This window comes from Prunus dulcis, chromosome 1 (genome assembly GCF_902201215.1).
Source record: "Prunus dulcis chromosome 1, ALMONDv2, whole genome shotgun sequence".
In the NCBI taxonomy this organism is placed as follows: domain Eukaryota; kingdom Viridiplantae; phylum Streptophyta; class Magnoliopsida; order Rosales; family Rosaceae; genus Prunus; species Prunus dulcis.
Window position 1 is genome coordinate 22,280,368 of NC_047650.1, and position 16,533 is coordinate 22,296,900.

General features: G+C 38.9%; 2 protein-coding genes across 3 annotated transcripts; one reads left to right on the forward strand and one right to left on the reverse strand.

Annotated features, from left to right (window-relative positions):
- Positions 1-7,297: 7,297 nt before the first annotated feature.
- Positions 7,298-10,665, forward strand: LOC117612601 (protein-tyrosine-phosphatase MKP1-like). 2 transcript variants are annotated; one of them, XR_004583467.1, is made up of 3 exons: positions 7,298-9,801; positions 10,317-10,333; positions 10,376-10,665. XR_004583467.1 is itself a non-coding variant. In XM_034341284.1 (2 exons), the coding sequence occupies exon 1, from the start codon at positions 7,521-7,523 to the stop codon at positions 9,765-9,767; it is 2,247 nt and encodes a 748-aa protein (XP_034197175.1). In that variant the 5' UTR covers positions 7,298-7,520; the 3' UTR covers positions 9,768-9,801; positions 10,317-10,665. The 2 variants fall into 2 exon arrangements, 1 of the variants encoding a protein (XP_034197175.1); XM_034341284.1 differs by having other exon boundaries at positions 10,317-10,665.
- Positions 10,666-10,844: 179 nt separating this feature from the next.
- LOC117616467 (coilin) lies at positions 10,845-15,452 on the reverse strand. The gene is made up of 13 exons (XM_034345795.1): positions 15,135-15,452; positions 14,976-15,040; positions 14,616-14,897; positions 14,242-14,466; positions 13,971-14,040; positions 13,625-13,702; positions 13,037-13,301; positions 12,858-12,898; positions 12,533-12,730; positions 12,196-12,267; positions 11,964-12,113; positions 11,359-11,497; positions 10,845-11,263 (listed from the first exon to the last, which is right to left on the reverse strand). The coding sequence occupies exons 1-13, from the start codon at positions 15,333-15,335 to the stop codon at positions 11,076-11,078; spliced, it is 1,974 nt and encodes a 657-aa protein (XP_034201686.1). The 5' UTR covers positions 15,336-15,452; the 3' UTR covers positions 10,845-11,075.
- Positions 15,453-16,533: the final 1,081 nt, after the last annotated feature.

Below are 16,533 nucleotides of genomic sequence, written 5' to 3' on the forward strand. Positions count from 1 at the left end.
TCTAAGTATCCAGAAGAACTGCATTCATATGGTCTTCACTTGGAGAGTGCATAAATTGACTGACAACGCTCACCGCATAAGCAATGTCTGGTCGAGTATGTGACAAATAGATCAATCTTCCCACTAACCTTTGGTATCTTTCTTTGTTAGTTAGAACTTGATCCGGATATTCTCCAAGATGATGATTCTGAACAATAGGAGTGTCCGCAGGTTTACAATCTAGCATCCCTGTGTCTGTCAACAAGTCTAAGACATATTTCCTTTGAGAGAGAAATATGCCTTGCTGCGATCGAGCCACCTCAATTCCCAAGAAATACTTGAGTCCACCTAGATCCTTCATCTCAAACTCCGTAGCCAGATAGTCTTGTAGCTGTGATATTTCCTGTTTATCATTCCCAGTAATAATCATATCATCAACATAGATTATTAATGTTGTTACCTTCCCTTTTCGATGTTTCAAGAACAGAGTATGATCAGAGTTGCACTGTTTGAAACCATTGTTCTTCATTGCCATGGTGAACCGTCCAAACCATGCACGTGGTGATTGTTTCAATCCATACAATGCTTTTCGTAACCTGCAAACTGTTCCAGTCTGAGTAGTATTATATCCAGGAGGAATGTCCATGTACACCTCCTCCGTGAGTTCGCCATGTAGAAAAGCATTCTTTACATCAAACTGGTGTAGTGGCCAATCCAAATTAGCTGCAAGGGACAATAAGACTCTGACGGTGTTTAACTTTGCAACTGGAGCAAAGGTTTCTTCATAGTCTATACCATAGGTCTGTGTGTACCCTTTTGCCACAAGTCTTGCCTTGTATCGCTCGATAGATCCATCTGCATTGTGTTTTATAGTAAACACCCATCTACATCCGATAGTCTTTTTTCCTCGGGGTATAGTCTCCAATGTCCAAGTCTGATTTTTCTCAAGGGCTTTCATCTCCTCTTTTATAGCTTGGACCCACTTAGGATCTTTCAATGCTTCAGAGACCTTGGTTGGAATATGGATAGCAGACAACTGATGCACAAAAGCCTTGAGTGGTTCAGACAGCTTCTCAGTGGATACATGATTTGCAATTGGATACTTGGATGTCTTGCCAATATCAGGTGAATAACGGTTTGGTGGTTTCCCACGATTTTTCCTGAAAGGTAATTGATATCCAATAGTTTTATCATCTAAATGCACAAGTCTAGTAGGAGTAGTTACCTCAAGGATATTCTCAGGAGATTGGTCTGTTGGTACTGTTGAGTTAGAGGGGGGGTCTTCATCTTGTTGTTCTGTATTGTCTGTAGGTGTGAGACTCGGATCAGAAATATCTTCGCATGGATCAGGTGGGTCAGGCAATTGATCGCTATGAATGGGCGATTGGTCGCTTTTCGACAGAGAGTAATCTCGTGCTCCAGACTCGGAATGATCAATCATTTCTGTACAAAGGAGAATTTCTTTATTTTCCAAGTTGCTCCAATTCTGCTCTTCACTTCGTATCTCCCCATGAAGTGTAGAATTGGATGATGGGTCATGGAAGAACAGCTCAGATTCCAGAAAGGTCACATCCAAAGTGACATAGGTTCGTTGGGTAGGAGGGTGATAACAGCGGTAGCCTTTCTGATGAGTGGCATAACCCACAAAAACACAACGAAGCGCACATGGATCAAGTTTGCTACGTTGATTTTTGTGGAGATGAACGAAAGCCACACATCCAAAGATTCGGGGTGTGAGTACCAAAACAGAAGGCAGAGGTCTGTGTTGTGCAAGCACCTGTAAGGGAGTTTTAAAGGTCAGTACACCAGAAGGCATGCGGTTGATCAGATGAACTGCGGTGACAATAGCATCATCCCAGTGATGGCGAGGAACATGAGCGCCAATCAGAAGTGCTCGGGCGGTTTCAAGAAGATGTCGATTCTTTCGTTCAGCAACACCATTTTGTTGTGGTGTCTGAGGACAAGTCGTCTCATGGATAATTCCATGTTGTTGGAAGTAAGTCTGAAAGTCATGATTGACAAATTCTCCACCATTGTCTGAGCGAAGAATCTGGATTTGAGCATTAAACTGAGTTTTCATCTGTTTGTGGAAGGACTGAAAAGGAAAACACTTCGTTTTTATTCTTCAGCAAATAAAGCCATGTCATCCGTGTACAATCATCGATGAATGTGACAAACCATCGAACACCAGAAGGAGCAGTGATAGGAGAAGGTCCCCAGACATCAGAGTGAATTAACGTAAATGGAGTAGTACACTTGTTCGTACTCAACGGGTAGGGCACATGGTGACTCTTGGCCAAAATACAAGTATCACATGTGAAGTCAGAGTCCTTGAAACCTGAGAATAAATCTGGTATAAGATGCTTCATATAACTAAAAGACGGATGTCCCAATCGACGGTGCCACAACCAAATTTGCTTTTGTTTGCTATCAAAGGGATGTGTCACACTGTTAGCCATGCCGGGACTGAAGTCATCGACATAATATAGCCCCCCTCTCTTAGTACCACGACCAAGAATCTCCTTAGTGTGAATATCCTGAAGCAAACAAAAACTCGAGTAAATGAGTACACAACAATTCAATTGTTCAGTAAGCTGACTAACTGACAACAATTTAGTGGATAAAGATGGAACAAGTAAAGTATTAGACAGTGTGAGAGAGGATGAGAGTGCAACAGTGCCAGCCCCTGTCACAGGATAAGTAACACCATTGGCATTTGCAATACAGGTTCGTCGAGGTTGTGTAGTATTCAGAAAATCATCAGGATCAAACGTCATATGATCAGTTGCACCGGAATCAATTATCCAGCTCTTGGAATCAATCTTATCGGAAGTATGGAATCCATAACCAGTACCATTACTGGTCATATTGCATTGTCCTCGATCTGTAAGAGTAGCCCACCAATTGGGGTAGCCATGCGATTTAAAACAAGTCTCACAAGTGTGTCTCGGATCACCACAATATGCGCAATCTGGTCCATGTGTCGGGGTTGTTAGTCTAGAAGTCATAATCTGTGCAGCGGAAGATGCATAGGATACAGGTTGAGTAGGAATTGGGATCAGAATCTGGGCCTGAGTCGGGGCTGAAGTCGGAGTCGAAATCGGGATCAGGGTCGGAATCAGAGACAAATTCGGGCTCGGGGTCATCATCGGAGTCGGGGTCGGGGTCGTCGTCGTCATAGTCGAGGTCGGGGTCGTCAAAAGAGGATCCTGATTCTGGATAGGGTTCGGGGTCAAAGTCTGTATCTGTAGGAGCGAAGCCATTTGGGCACTCAACTCAACGATGGTTGGTGGAGAATGAGAGAAGGAGTCGGTGGTGCTACCTCCATGAGGGTTGAAAAAATCATCAACCCCATAGCAGCGGCGGGGGTTTGAAACTAGAGTCAGCAATTCCAAGATCGCCGCTCTGATACCATGCTAAAATATGAAAACTATGAGAGAATATTTGTTTGTGGGAATTTTCTGTGTATTCTTCTACTTGTAGGAGGTCATATTTATAATACAACGAAACTTGAATAAGCAAGTAAATAATAAATTCCTAAATCTATTTGCAGTAGGAAATCAGGAATTAAAGTAAATAAATTACAATTATAATAGGAATTCTTGGTGTGTAAGGAAAGTAAGTCAATATCCACAAGTCACGCCAACATGTATTATATTTATTAACAATAATTCTAATATGGTTATATTCACTCTCATATTATAGTCAAAGTTTGACTCTTATTACTTTACATATGCGGAATTTTCAAAATATATCTTCAACAATATGATATACATACAAATTACAATGTCATATTCTCTTCTAAAGTCTCTTTTTCACTTGGCACTACGTTATAAATAAAAAGGAGTCTTCCATGATTATGATCTATTATCCCAACTCACACACAAGTGGAAAACCAAGCTTCTATCTTATCTACAATTTGGACAATCGTCAAGTATTAATTCTGTCACATATTCTCAGAAAAATATATCTTAGAATTGATTGGCTCAGCAATTCCTAAGAGTTATCCATGATATGATATATAGTTTTATTTGTCCCCTTGTTATAATGAGGCCACCAGGGTTGAGTTAAAAGACCACTACAAAATACAAATACAACTTTGAGTGGGGGACCGGACGAGAAAGAAAAAAAGGCAATTTGATTCTTTATTTTCTTTCTTTCTTGCCCACCTTTTTTGACTGTTATTTTTCTATCTTCTGCCAAAAATTATTTATTTATGTTTCCTGGTGCAACCGACGTTGACTGCAACTGAAAGGGTCTTGCGTTCACATAAAATTATAATGCACGTCCATTTCTCACCCCCAAAAAAAGAAAAGAGAAAGAAAAAAAGGACGTCGGCCATTTTTGTATAAATCGAGCACACTGGACAAAACGTGCCACTTGATTGAACAAACATGCAGTAGGGTTTGTTAATTTTGTCTTAATTAAATCCTTGGTCAAATTCAAACTGCTGCTGCTTCTTCATCTCAGTAGGTTAGAAAAATGTGAAGCCCCCCCCACACAGCACCGTTGTTGACCAACAAGGCTTTGTTTTGGTCACTTATATTTTTTTACAATTTGCCATGAGAATAGAACCAATTGGCACCTCCTAGCTACTTGGGTTTATGGAGTTTTGGGGGCTTATGTTTGGGAATTCCAGAAATAATTACTCTTTTTTCTTCTTCTTTTTTTCTAAGATTTCGGTTGGGAATGCTCTTAGAATAAACTATATCAATTAATTAGCGATAGTCCGAGAAAAGAAAAGAACAAAAAATAAACCTAGATCAACAAGTTCTGTTGTTTACTGTGAGGTTCAAAGATTGATCCATCGAGATATTGTATTAGATCAAACTACTAGAATGTATGACTAGGAATTAGAGTGTTTTATAATGTGATTTGAATGCTTAATTAGTTCCTAATCTCCTTTCTAACTTTCCAGCCATCTTTGGATGACTTCTTCATCTTTCTTTTTTGAAACAAAACTAGTAAAATACACAAACGTATTTGAGTGCAATGTTTGAAGAACTTGGCCCTCACTATAGTATAAAATGCAATATTTGATATTTTACTTGTTTCTGAAATTGAAAGCACATGTTACACATTTTCCATGGCTCTCAGCTTAGCTAAAAATCACTGAATTAAAACTTTTGATCAAACTTAAAGTAAAAACCACTTAGAGTGTAGTGTTAATAAAAAAATATTCACTTATATCATAACAGTCTACGAGACTACCGAGACTTGAAACGGTACCTAACACAACACTATTGTGCTGCTTGCAGCGTTAGTGGTTAATATGAAAAAGTTTAATCTTAATATCCACTCATATTACTTCTATAACACGCCGGATCCTCTGCTCTAATTTTCTCTGCCATGATATGCTTTACTTTTGTTCTCCATACGCCACCTTATTAAAATTTAATCTAAAGGATTTAAAAGTTGACACATCGTCCTAAACAAAAACTCAATTTACTCCTAATTAAAAAAGAAAAAAAAAACTGACACCTAACTAACGGGATATTTAACGTCCAAAGCTTTTTTTTTTTTTTTTTCTTTCTTCTTCATGTTTTGTCCTTCTCTTATTTTTTTTCTCCTTCTTGCTTCAGGTTATGTCCTCTTCTCTTATTTACATTCATATTCATATTACCTTAGCTTTGGTTAGTGTGAGTATATTGGCAAGGCTACTGTGAAGACGTGAAATTGAAGTAAGCAAGATTATTTGGCATGCTTTTCTTTTTCTTTTATCCCTGATACATACTCTTATTTATTGGTTCATGCTACATATGCTTTCATTTATTGGTCCCTGCTGAATGCGTTGCTTCTTTCGTTTTTTTCCTTTTCTTTTCTGGTTCCTATGTCTGCAACAATTCAAAATTTCCCTCTTTCTCATTGAGACTAGCTAATTGGTTTTCTGTGTGTGGCGCTTTGAATTGGATTTCAATTAATGTTTTGGTATATCTACCTCCATCCTTCATTTTTAATTTGTAAATATAAACTTGACTGTTATCATTGTATGATAGATTAACATTATTATATTTGTTTTATAGATTGAGAATGAAAGATTCAGTCGCTACAATTTGTGAAGATAATTTAGATTATAAGCCCATATGTGATATGGAATTTCTTTCAAAACAAGCTGCATATGAGTTTTATAATGAGTATGGGCGAAGAGCAGGATTCAGTATTAGAAGAGATTCACATAACAAGAATAAGAATACTGCTCAAATAATTTCAAGAGTATTTGTTTGTTATAAGGAGGGTTTTCGACCGAAAGATAAGCGATATTATTTAACTAAAAGTTCTCGGGCAGAAACAAGGATGGGTTGTAATGCTAAAATAGGCATTAAGTTGAATAAATCTAATAGTAAGTATTGGGTTAGCCATATTATGGAAAACCACAATCATCCTCTTGTAAGCCAAGAATGCACTCATATGTTATCGCCTCATAGGAGAATATCTGCTTCACAAGCTATTGAAGTAGATTTGACCGAAGAATTTAATAAGGAGAGAAAAAAAGGAGAGAATGACATAAAGAGATAAATTTAAAAAAAAGAAAAAAAAGAAAAAAGAACAGAACAGAACGTGAATAAGGAGGAAAGAAAAAAAAAACAGCTGGAAGTTAATTACGATTAGTTGGGTGTTAGGGATTTTTATTCTTTTTTAATTAGGAGTAAATTAAGTTTTTGTTTTAGGATGATGTGTCAACTTTTAAATTCCTTAGATTAAATTTTAATGAGATGATAAAAGTAAAGCAGATCATAGCAGAGAAAATTATAACAGAGAATCCGGATTCATTCATACGGGATTAAACTACATCCCGTATTTAAATATCATGCAATAATTTCTCCAAATATCCGCTATAAATAAAAATAATTATAAATTCATGTATTCCCCATAATCTCGGTCTGAACTCCGAACTACACATACATACATAAATGACATCACAAGACTCGACATGCATGCTTGTTTTGTTGGACCATTCGTGAATGATGGCGTGGCAGTTTGACCCATTCCTTCTCCAGTCTAAAAACCAACCCGCCAACAACCCCAACCAAGCGACTCAGTCCAACTCGTTCTCTCCAAAACTCAAGTCTCTTCCTATCTTTCCCTTCTCTCAGTCTCTATGGGGATTCAAAGTCTGTCACAGACAAACACCAAGCGACCCTTCAGCTGAAGAGATATTTTTATTTTTCAAAGTTTCAAGTAAGTCTCTCTTCAAAAATATCGACTATATAATTTTTAACTAAATCCCATTAACTATTTCTTCTTGTCTCTATTGGTAGAATCTAGGCGCCCCACTTGAGCTGAGCTAGGGTTTACTCAGTCGTTTTCGTGTTTGAAGCTTAACCTCTACTGAGAGAGAGAGAGAGAGAGAGAGAGAGAGAGGGTGGTCAAGGGTTTTAGGTGAGAAAAAGAGCAGAGATTGAGAGAGAGACAGATGCTGAAAATTCAATACCATGCTATTTATTCCAAAAGTTCAACTTGATGGCTTCTATGTCATTTCCCGGAAGAATCCTTTAATGGGTACCAGTTAGTTTTTAGAATTGTTGTCAAACCACTTTGAGATGTTAGGCGAAGAAGAGAAAAACAGGCTCGCCGGAAATACCCGGAAAACGTATTTGCGGTCGGTGTCGTGGTCTGACCGCTCACCCTCTAAACCTAACAATCCATATCCAAGGCCACAGCTGAATAGTAAAGCGAGGTCTTGCTTACCTCCACTTCAGCCCCTTTCAATAGCTAGGAACACCGTTCAGGAGTGGCCAAGGGCGGGTTCTGATGATCTTGGGGTGTGGCCTCAACCCCAAACCCCAAGAGGATCAGTTAAACCCCTTCCGAATTCGAACCCAGAACAACCCGGGAGAGAATTTGAGTTTAAGAAGGATAAGCTTGCTTTTTTCGATAAAGAATGCTCGAGAATTGCTGATCATATATACTTAGGAAGTGATGCGGTGGCTAAGAACCGTGAGGTTTTGAGGAAGAACGGAATCACCCATGTGCTCAATTGTGTTGGGTTTGTTTCTCCCGAGTATTTCAAGAATGATCTTGTGTACAAGACACTTTGGTTGAAAGATAGCCCGTCGGAGGACATTACAAGTATACTCTATGATGTGTTTGATTATTTTGAAGATGTTCGAAAACAAGGCGGGCGAGTTCTTGTGCATTGTTGTCAGGGAGTGTCTCGGTCAACTTCTCTGGTCATTGCATACCTCATGTGGAGAGAGGGCCAGAGCTTTGAAGATGCATTTCAGTATGTGAAGGCCGCTCGAGGGGTGACTAACCCGAATATGGGTTTTGCTTGTCAACTCCTGCAGTGCCAGAAGAGGGTACATGCTGTGCCTGCAAGCCCAAATTCCATGTTAAGGATGTACCGGATGGCTCCGCATTCATCATATGATCCTCTTCATCTCGTGCCAAAGACGTTAGGCCATCCAGGTGCACAAGGACTTGACTCTCGTGGAGCATTCGTTGTGCATGTTCCATCGGCTTTATATGTCTGGATTGGAAAGGATTGCAACACAATGATGTCAGATAATGCAAGGGCAGCTGCCTTTCAGGTCATCCAGTATGAGAGGGCAAAGGGTCCGATTGTGGACATCAATGAAGGTGAAGAACCTTTGGAATTTTGGGACGCTCTTTCCAGTGGGGTCTTAGCAGAAGATCACAGCAAGACAGATGTGAGAAAGGTAGAAACTTTATCTTCTGGAGGCGATAAGGTTGCTGCATCTAGGTGTGTTCCGGTGGGTGAAAGGAAGGTTGTTGAATATGATTTGGATTTCGAAATTTTCCATAAGGCAATTGCAGGTGGGGTTGTCCCACCGTTTTCAGTATCTAATACTGAATCAGAAACTTGCCTTCCAGCCAGAGAAAATGGATGGGGTAGATTGCGGCAAAAGTTTGCTAGCGGCCTTATGAAAGATTTGGTCACGTCTTCTGAGCTGAATTGTAACACTAGCCCATCCAGTGATGAGTTGGATATGGTTGTGGAAACTCATAAAGAAGCAGAAGACCCTGTTTCCCTGATTGAGCCTTCATCGCCATTATCAGCATCACGCCACTTTCGTAGCTCACCTGATTCCTTTGAATGCTTTCCAAGTAGCAGCCCATGTAGGATACGAGATACTTCTAGAGAAGTAGAATGCTCTGTTCCTTTTACCGAGAAATTATCATCACCTACAACTCATTGTCGTTCACCGGATTCTTTTTCTTGTTTTCCTGACAGCAGTCCTAAGTTCAGCTCCAAATCCCCAACACTGTCCCCTTCAAACTCTGATTACTCTAGTTCATTTACCTTTTCACCATCATCTTCTAATTGGTCGGACTTGTCATGTTTGTCTTCTCAACAGCCTTCACCTTCTGGCTTGGAATCTACGGATCCATCTTATATTAAGAATATTTCTTTGGCAGATAACTCAAGCTTACTTTTCAAAAAATCTCGTTCTTCACCTGAAGAGACATTTTCTGCTAATTTTACTTTGGAAGTGGCAAATTCATGTTTGCCATGTAAAGGGAATTCCCCCTCTCTCGCAGAGCGCAGAGGGAGTAATCCTCCACCTCGAATGTTGGTACCATCAGTGGATGAATCGCCTGAAGTTCCGAGGAATTTGGTACGATCATGGTCCTTCTCTTTACCTGACATGGGTGATGATGCGATGGACTCTGATTGCAACCAATCTGAAAATGAGAGCAACAGAGAAGAGCAAATGTTAGATGTGGACATTAGTAACCCTGAAAAGGAATTGCAATGTGAAATGATCAGCCACGCTGCAGAAGTGATCAACCCAGTTTTGTACCGTAGGACACAGCTTCCTTGATCGCATGGGTTTGCCTATGAATGCCCCTGTACAGGTATTTTGCTTTGCCCATTTTTTCTTTGTTTGTTCTCTGTTTTTCATTATTATTAATTTATTATTGCTTAGTTACTTCGGAAATATCTAATCATTATATAATTAGTGCACATCCTTGAATTAGATTGATTCTATAACATGTTGCATAGCAAATAAATCAACTAAATCTAGCATCATATAAAAATCTCTACCAACATAACTGTTGTTTAATTCTTGTTTTCTAAGTTACAGTATAGTTTACAAGTTGTTTTTTCTTAGAAGATATGCCCAACCTCTAATATAGGTATGCCAAAAATCTAATATAACCTTCCCAGAGGTTTTGCTTTGTAATTTCCTTTTCCGCATTTTAAAAAAAAAAGAAAAAAGAAAAAAAAACTCATTAGTTGGTTTCTCTTTCTATTATTTGATGTTTGCTGCTAATCAATTTTCTTGGACCATGTTGATGATTATTTGTTGTTTTTAAACATACATGTTTGGTTTAAACATACATTTAAAATTGATATCCGGTATCTGCAGGCATGTTTAAAGCAGAAATTGGAAGGATTTGGGTTCATGATCTTCCAAGCTAATGAAGGAATGTGGGATGAAACAGTTGCAGATTTTGCAGGGGGAGTTAGCATCCCGGCAGTGTAAAGTGTTTCATATCTGCTTGTGCGATGTTGTGGAGTGGTTACAGAAAATATGTACAGAGAACAAATCAGCTTTGTGCTGATAGGAATTATTACTACATTTTTGTTTTCAAGGCAGATTAAATATTGTCACAATTGAAATAAGTGAATTAAGTATATTTGTTCCTCCTGTACAGCACCGAAGGTGTTGCCATTTAGGTTGAAATGAAAATCAAACTCATATTTTAAGATTGAAATTGAGAAAATGGTATTTTTTATGATTGAAATTGAGAAAATGGGTATTTTTATGATTGAAATTGTCCAAGGTTCATTCGTTGACGTACCTAGATGCAAGCTGAACCAGTTTTTCCGACTCTTTATTCTAATTTTAGAAGAAGCTTATTAATTAGCTCATTATAACTAGCCATTGGCAAGATTAGGGGCAAGCTTTGATGAAGTCGTCAATTAAAAACAAAACCCATGACATGTGAGACAGAGAGAGAACCTTGATAAGCAACCAACGACCTCACATCGCATTACATACACCCCAAATAGTATTCTTTTACAACCAGTCGTATTCTATTTCTTCTGTCAAAGTTCCCAAAACAATGGACTCCAGATGATCTAACTGAGAAACCCATAGGAGACATCTTACCCCAATGCTTCCTTACAGCCCACTTTGCGTTCTTAAACGAGCCACGATTGGACCCAATGCGCTACCTCTCAAGCCTCTATATGACCATGAGTTCCTTACCGAGCCCTCATTTCTACTCCAACCATCCGACTGAGACAGCTCTGCCTTCTTGGCGTTCAATGCCTGGCTGATTTCATCCCATGCGCTTACTTTTCCATTTTCTACAAATGTAAACAAGAATGCACTATACATGTAAACGAATCATATTCAAAAAAATTTATTAAACAGATTCTGAGCATGGAAATCCAATTAGTACCTTGTGGTGCAGCATGAATTTCCTTGTTATTGTTGAGTCTGGGACCTGATGCAGCATTTTGATCACCAGTGACTGCTTTTGCTGTGTTCGGGTTGCCATGCTTGACAATGCGGACATCAATAAGTGAAGAATAATCTACCTGCAAGGATCATTACCTGTCAGATGCTAGCAATCAAAGATATGAAGCAGTTGTTCACAGCCACTGCTAGGCAGAAAAAAGATGGTAGTACATAACTACAACAAGGGTCGCAGGATGCCAATATTGGCCATCAATATAACTAGATCATGCAAAAACCCCAAGCCTCAAAATGAAATTTGAAGAATTTAGTATTGGACCAAGGGATTGATATTTCATACACCAGCCGTGGAGTTTCAAATGTCGAGTGGGGGTTAACCGCTATGTGAACTTGCAAAAGCAAAGGTGGAAGAATATACATTGGATGGGAATGCAAATGGCAATTGCAAATCCACCTATCTGTGCAGTTGAGCCTACACCACTGGTGTATGAAAATGTTAGCCCTAATCGAAGTTGAGAGAGATGGCTGAAACCATTTTGAAATTATTGCTGCATTATAATAGTTCTTGAGAGACTGCACTAAAAGTACCTCTAGAGAGCCATCTTCCCCGTAAAGGGAAGCATCTGGTAGTACATCAGATGCCTCGTCATCTGTCTCCTCAAAAACAATGGGATATCCTGGAACCTGTACTAGCATCATCTTATTTGATTGAGGGTCGTACCATGACACTTTTCCAACCTACAGGGACAAGTAAATCTTTTATGGTAAATTTTATATCCACAAAGAGTTAATAGACATTTAAGAGAAGAAAGACTCATACTCGGTATGAGGAAACTTCAGGGGTCCAGCATGCTGATAATTCAATCAAACGATATGCAATTTGATCACCTTCCTGCAAGAAATTAAATGCGAAAGGATTGAATTACTTGATATGGAAAACATCTTACAGGGCTATCTGGCATTATATCAATTTATTCACTCCAAAAGTGGTCCGGAATATGAACTAAATGTTCAAAAGACATTCAAGAAATAATCAAGCAGCTAAAAGGTGTGATAGTACAAAGCCAACTGCCAATAAATTTATTTCTTTTATTGTTTCCTACAATGAGGGAAACCAATATCCATGAAAGCAAAATGAAAATTAGGAAAAAACAAACCTCAGGTAAAGTGGTACAGAGCTCAAGCTTATTGAAGTCTATGGGATCATCTACAGGAATCTCTTTTTCACTATCCAATGCTTCAGGCGATTCTGGGTTCAGATCTTCGTAGTCACTTTTTCTTGAATGTGGTGTTTTCTCCATACCCCATTTTTGACCCCTCTTCTTGCTAGTTATTCCATTCCACTGAAAAGTTTCCTGAAGCATGCAGGACATACAATTACAAGTTTGGAACCAATAAATTCCGAAACCAAAACAGAGTGCAGCATGAAAATCATGGACCTCATTGGATTAAGTCATGGATGTTTAAAGAAGAAAAACATACCACTGGGGTTCTATTCTGCTGAATAGGATGATCTGCATCCACTGGAACAGGTACATACATCAGATAATTAGAGTCACAAGTATTTCTTAATCTAGCATATGAACTCATAAAATAAATTGCTAAACTCAAATGCCATAAGTAATTGAACTGTACATCGGAAGATTCCGATACATACACACCTTTTCCAAGGTTTTCAAACCGAATGTACCCAGGCCTAATTACTACAGGAACGACGTCATCCTCTTTATCATTGTCTGTGCTTGGTTGCACATGTACTTCATTATTATCTGTTTTCGGTTGCTCATCCCCTTCATCATTATCTGTGTTTGATTGTTCATCCTCTTCATTGTCTGTGTTTGGTTGTTGATGTTCTTCAGGACATCTCTGATTACTTTTTCCAGACGATTGCTGATTATCTGGTTTGAGCAATTGCCTCTTATTGAGCTGGAAATTGGAACAGTACAGCCAAAATATTAGTTCAGGATCAAAAGTGGCCCTACTTGTGAAAAAGCAGATATAGGTAACTTCAGAAGACCCACTTAAGATGAAGAAAAATACACCTCAAAAGGACATATAGGTACTTCAATATACCAACTTATGATGGCAACCCCAAAAATTTGTACATATGCAACATTCATTATGGACAGCTGAATATTTTTGTGATAGATTTCACTAGTTTCAGTGATTGTATATACATGTGCACGTGTGGATGCATATGTGTGAATGAGGAATCTATATCTATTTATCATTAATAAACACCACATTACCTCCTCCTTCTCACTCTTCAATTTTTCCCTCAACCATTGCCTTTTGGCCTTTTTACGTCGAGCACTTCTACTAGGAAACTGATACACAAAAAGATAAAAGGATTTCACAAATCTAAACTTATAATTGATATCAGAGAAACGTATGACAAAGATTCCTTTAACAACATCAGAATCTCCATGTAAATCAAGATATGCAAGCCGTGGCAATCATATATCTTCAGCCAAATTTCACTTCCTCAGGTAAAAATTCTCTGATAATTACAGATGCCAAAAACTATATTGTTGCAAATTAATACAGTAAGATGATAACAACACATACAATTCAGATAATGGTGGCAACTAATACCTTTTTACTTCCACCAGGTGTATCAGATGAAACCACACCTTTTACTTCCTTCTCTTGAAGCTGACAGGACCTATAAAGCACAAATTAGGGAAAAGAATAAATTGAGCAAAATGGAAAGTACTAGATGTTTACAGAAATTTGGCAACATAAATTCCGATAGCACGAGATAGCATGTTTTAGTTCACCCAAACCTAGACTAAAGTGTAGGACTTAAGAAACATGCATAAGAAATATTGCATGTCGTCATCATATAACATGGCCAAAACGCTACCTCTTTCCATTGGACGTAAATTTACTAGTTTTATTGGTTCTTTTATCAGTTTGAGGGGTGCTTAAATTATCCAGTTCATCCTCTCCAGCAAATGACTTGTCCTTCTTGGAACGCCTCTTTCTGGGGAGGAGACGAGACTGATGCTTCTCTGCATGGACATCATTCTGAAGGTCTTCTGGAAAACTTGAACATTCTTCGGTCTTAGCAGATTTAATTCTCTTCCTCCTGAAAGATATAAATGTGGTCACATCACTTACCTAAGAAAACAATGTGTACATAACCACATTGCACACAAAGCTTCTATGTACTAAGCAAAAGATGCGTTGACCGCATGCAGTTGCAAAATCACCAGATAAATCAAGTAAAATACATACTTCGAGCTCTGAGGTTTGTTTGAAAGCTTCCTCTTCTTGGAACGTCTGCTTGTACCGGTCTCGGGTGCATCTTCTACAGTCAACGGATCTTCCAACTGGTAAGGTTCATCCTCTTCCGATTCACTTTCATATCCTCCGGTCTCCTTTTCAAATTCCTCATTAGCCAGAAGCTTTATACCCGTATTCAGAGGCCGCCTCTCCACAATCTCTTCTATCTCAAGAGAGTCTGTCCCATCATCAACCAAGGCAATTTCAGACAATGTGCCCCCTTTCCTTTTCACACTGTGTACAGAAAAAAAAAATTGAATATATGCACACCAAATAAAACCGCATACTTTGATAATACAAGTGTAAACTGACCTGATAATATCTTTATCCCTGAAAATGGAGGTGGACTCAAAAGGCGGTAACACAAACCCATCCATCTGCAAGAAACCAAAAACAGAAAACTTTTGAGTTGAAATTGCAAAAGGAATTTCTTTTTGTTTGAGAATTAGCTTAGGAAAAGGAGATGCTTACGGAGATGAGAAGCCCATCGGGGCAAGAAGCGTTGAGGTCGAAAGCGTGAAGGAGATGGGCGGCGAGGTCTGAGACGGTGCGGTGGTGAGGTTTTAGTAGAACCCAGCTTCGCTTGAGTCCCTCTGTCTTCTGTGACTTGCTCAGAATGTGGCGCTCCTTGAATGTGACGCGAAGCCTCACACTCTCCATCATCGTCGTCATCAAAGCATAAGAGAAACTCAGAAACAGACGGTAAATGGATCCTCTAGCTTCTTAAACCCGCGGTGGGGTTTTCAGAGCTCTCTGCTAACAGGATCCTCTACCTGGACAGTTGTTCTGCCAGTGATACTGGGCCTGGGCCTGGGCCGCTGGTTCATACTGGGTTTATAGGTCTTTTATTTTATTAGGAGAAGTACTATTACTATAGTACGTTTTTTTTGGGAAAAACAAAAAACAAAAAAACAAGTACCATAACTATAGGAATGGGTGGTTGTGAGATTTTGCTGAAGATGATTCCATTGCAATGTAGTATTTGTTGTAAAGAAGAAACACGTGGAGCCCACATTTATGGGGCCCACAAAGAAATTAAGCAAAAACTTTGGAGGCTGCACACTCACGGATGTGTATTGTAGAATCACGGGTGTCATTTACAGCTGCCTATAAATAGAGAAGGAAGAAGAGAGAAAGGGCTCGTAACGGAAGAAAGAGAAGAGGAAAAGTAACGGAAGAAAGAGAAGAGGAAAAGGAAAGGAAGAAAGAGAAGAGGAAAAGGAAAGGAAGAGAGAGAAGAAGAAAAGGAAAGGAGAAGAGGAAAGAAGAGGGTAAGTGAGCAGAGAGAAAATTCAGTGAGCCACACATATTGTAAACACTATTGTAGCTCTATTATTTTAGTGAAAAGGTTACTGCTGCTGCTCTCCGAGGACGTAGGCATAGCCGAACCTCGTTAAATACCGTGTCTCGTCTACTTTACGTTCAGCTCAAAATCTACCACATATCTCAGGTTATTTTATAACACGTTATCAGCACGATAGTCTCTCCTTTTATTTCTGAAATTTTTTCAACTCAACACTATGTGGTTATTCCTCTTTCTCCTTTACTGTTATTTAAAGTATGGTGCGGCATTAACGTCCATACAGCAATTTAATTTGTGAATTTACTTTATAGCAAATTAACCTACTTTAAAGGGTGGTGCGGAATTATCGTCCACGCCTTTACTGTCATTTAAAATATGGAGCGGGATTAACGTCCATACAGCAATTTAATTTGTGAATTTACTTTACAGCAAATTAACCTACTTTAAAGGGTGGTGTGGAATTATCGTCCACGCCTTTACTGTCATTTAAAGTATGGTGCGGCATTAACGTCCATACAGCAATTTAATTTGTGAATTTACTTTACAGCAAATTAACCTATTTTAAAG

Bases quoted from the DNA above. Each gene is read 5' to 3' on its own strand.
- LOC117612601 (XM_034341284.1), top strand. From the start codon at position 7,521: ATGTTAGGCGAAGAAGAGAAAAACAGGCTCGCCGGAAATACCCGGAAA.
- LOC117616467 (XM_034345795.1), bottom strand. From the start codon at position 15,335: ATGACGACGATGATGGAGAGTGTGAGGCTTCGCGTCACATTCAAGGAG. The intron at 13,302-13,624 runs GTAATGTGGTGT...TCCAATTTCCAG, and splicing joins TGAAGAGTGAGAAGGAGGAG to CTCAATAAGAGGCAATTGCT. The intron at 12,899-13,036 runs GTGTGTATGTAT...TACCTGTTCCAG, and splicing joins GTTTGAAAACCTTGGAAAAG to TGGATGCAGATCATCCTATT.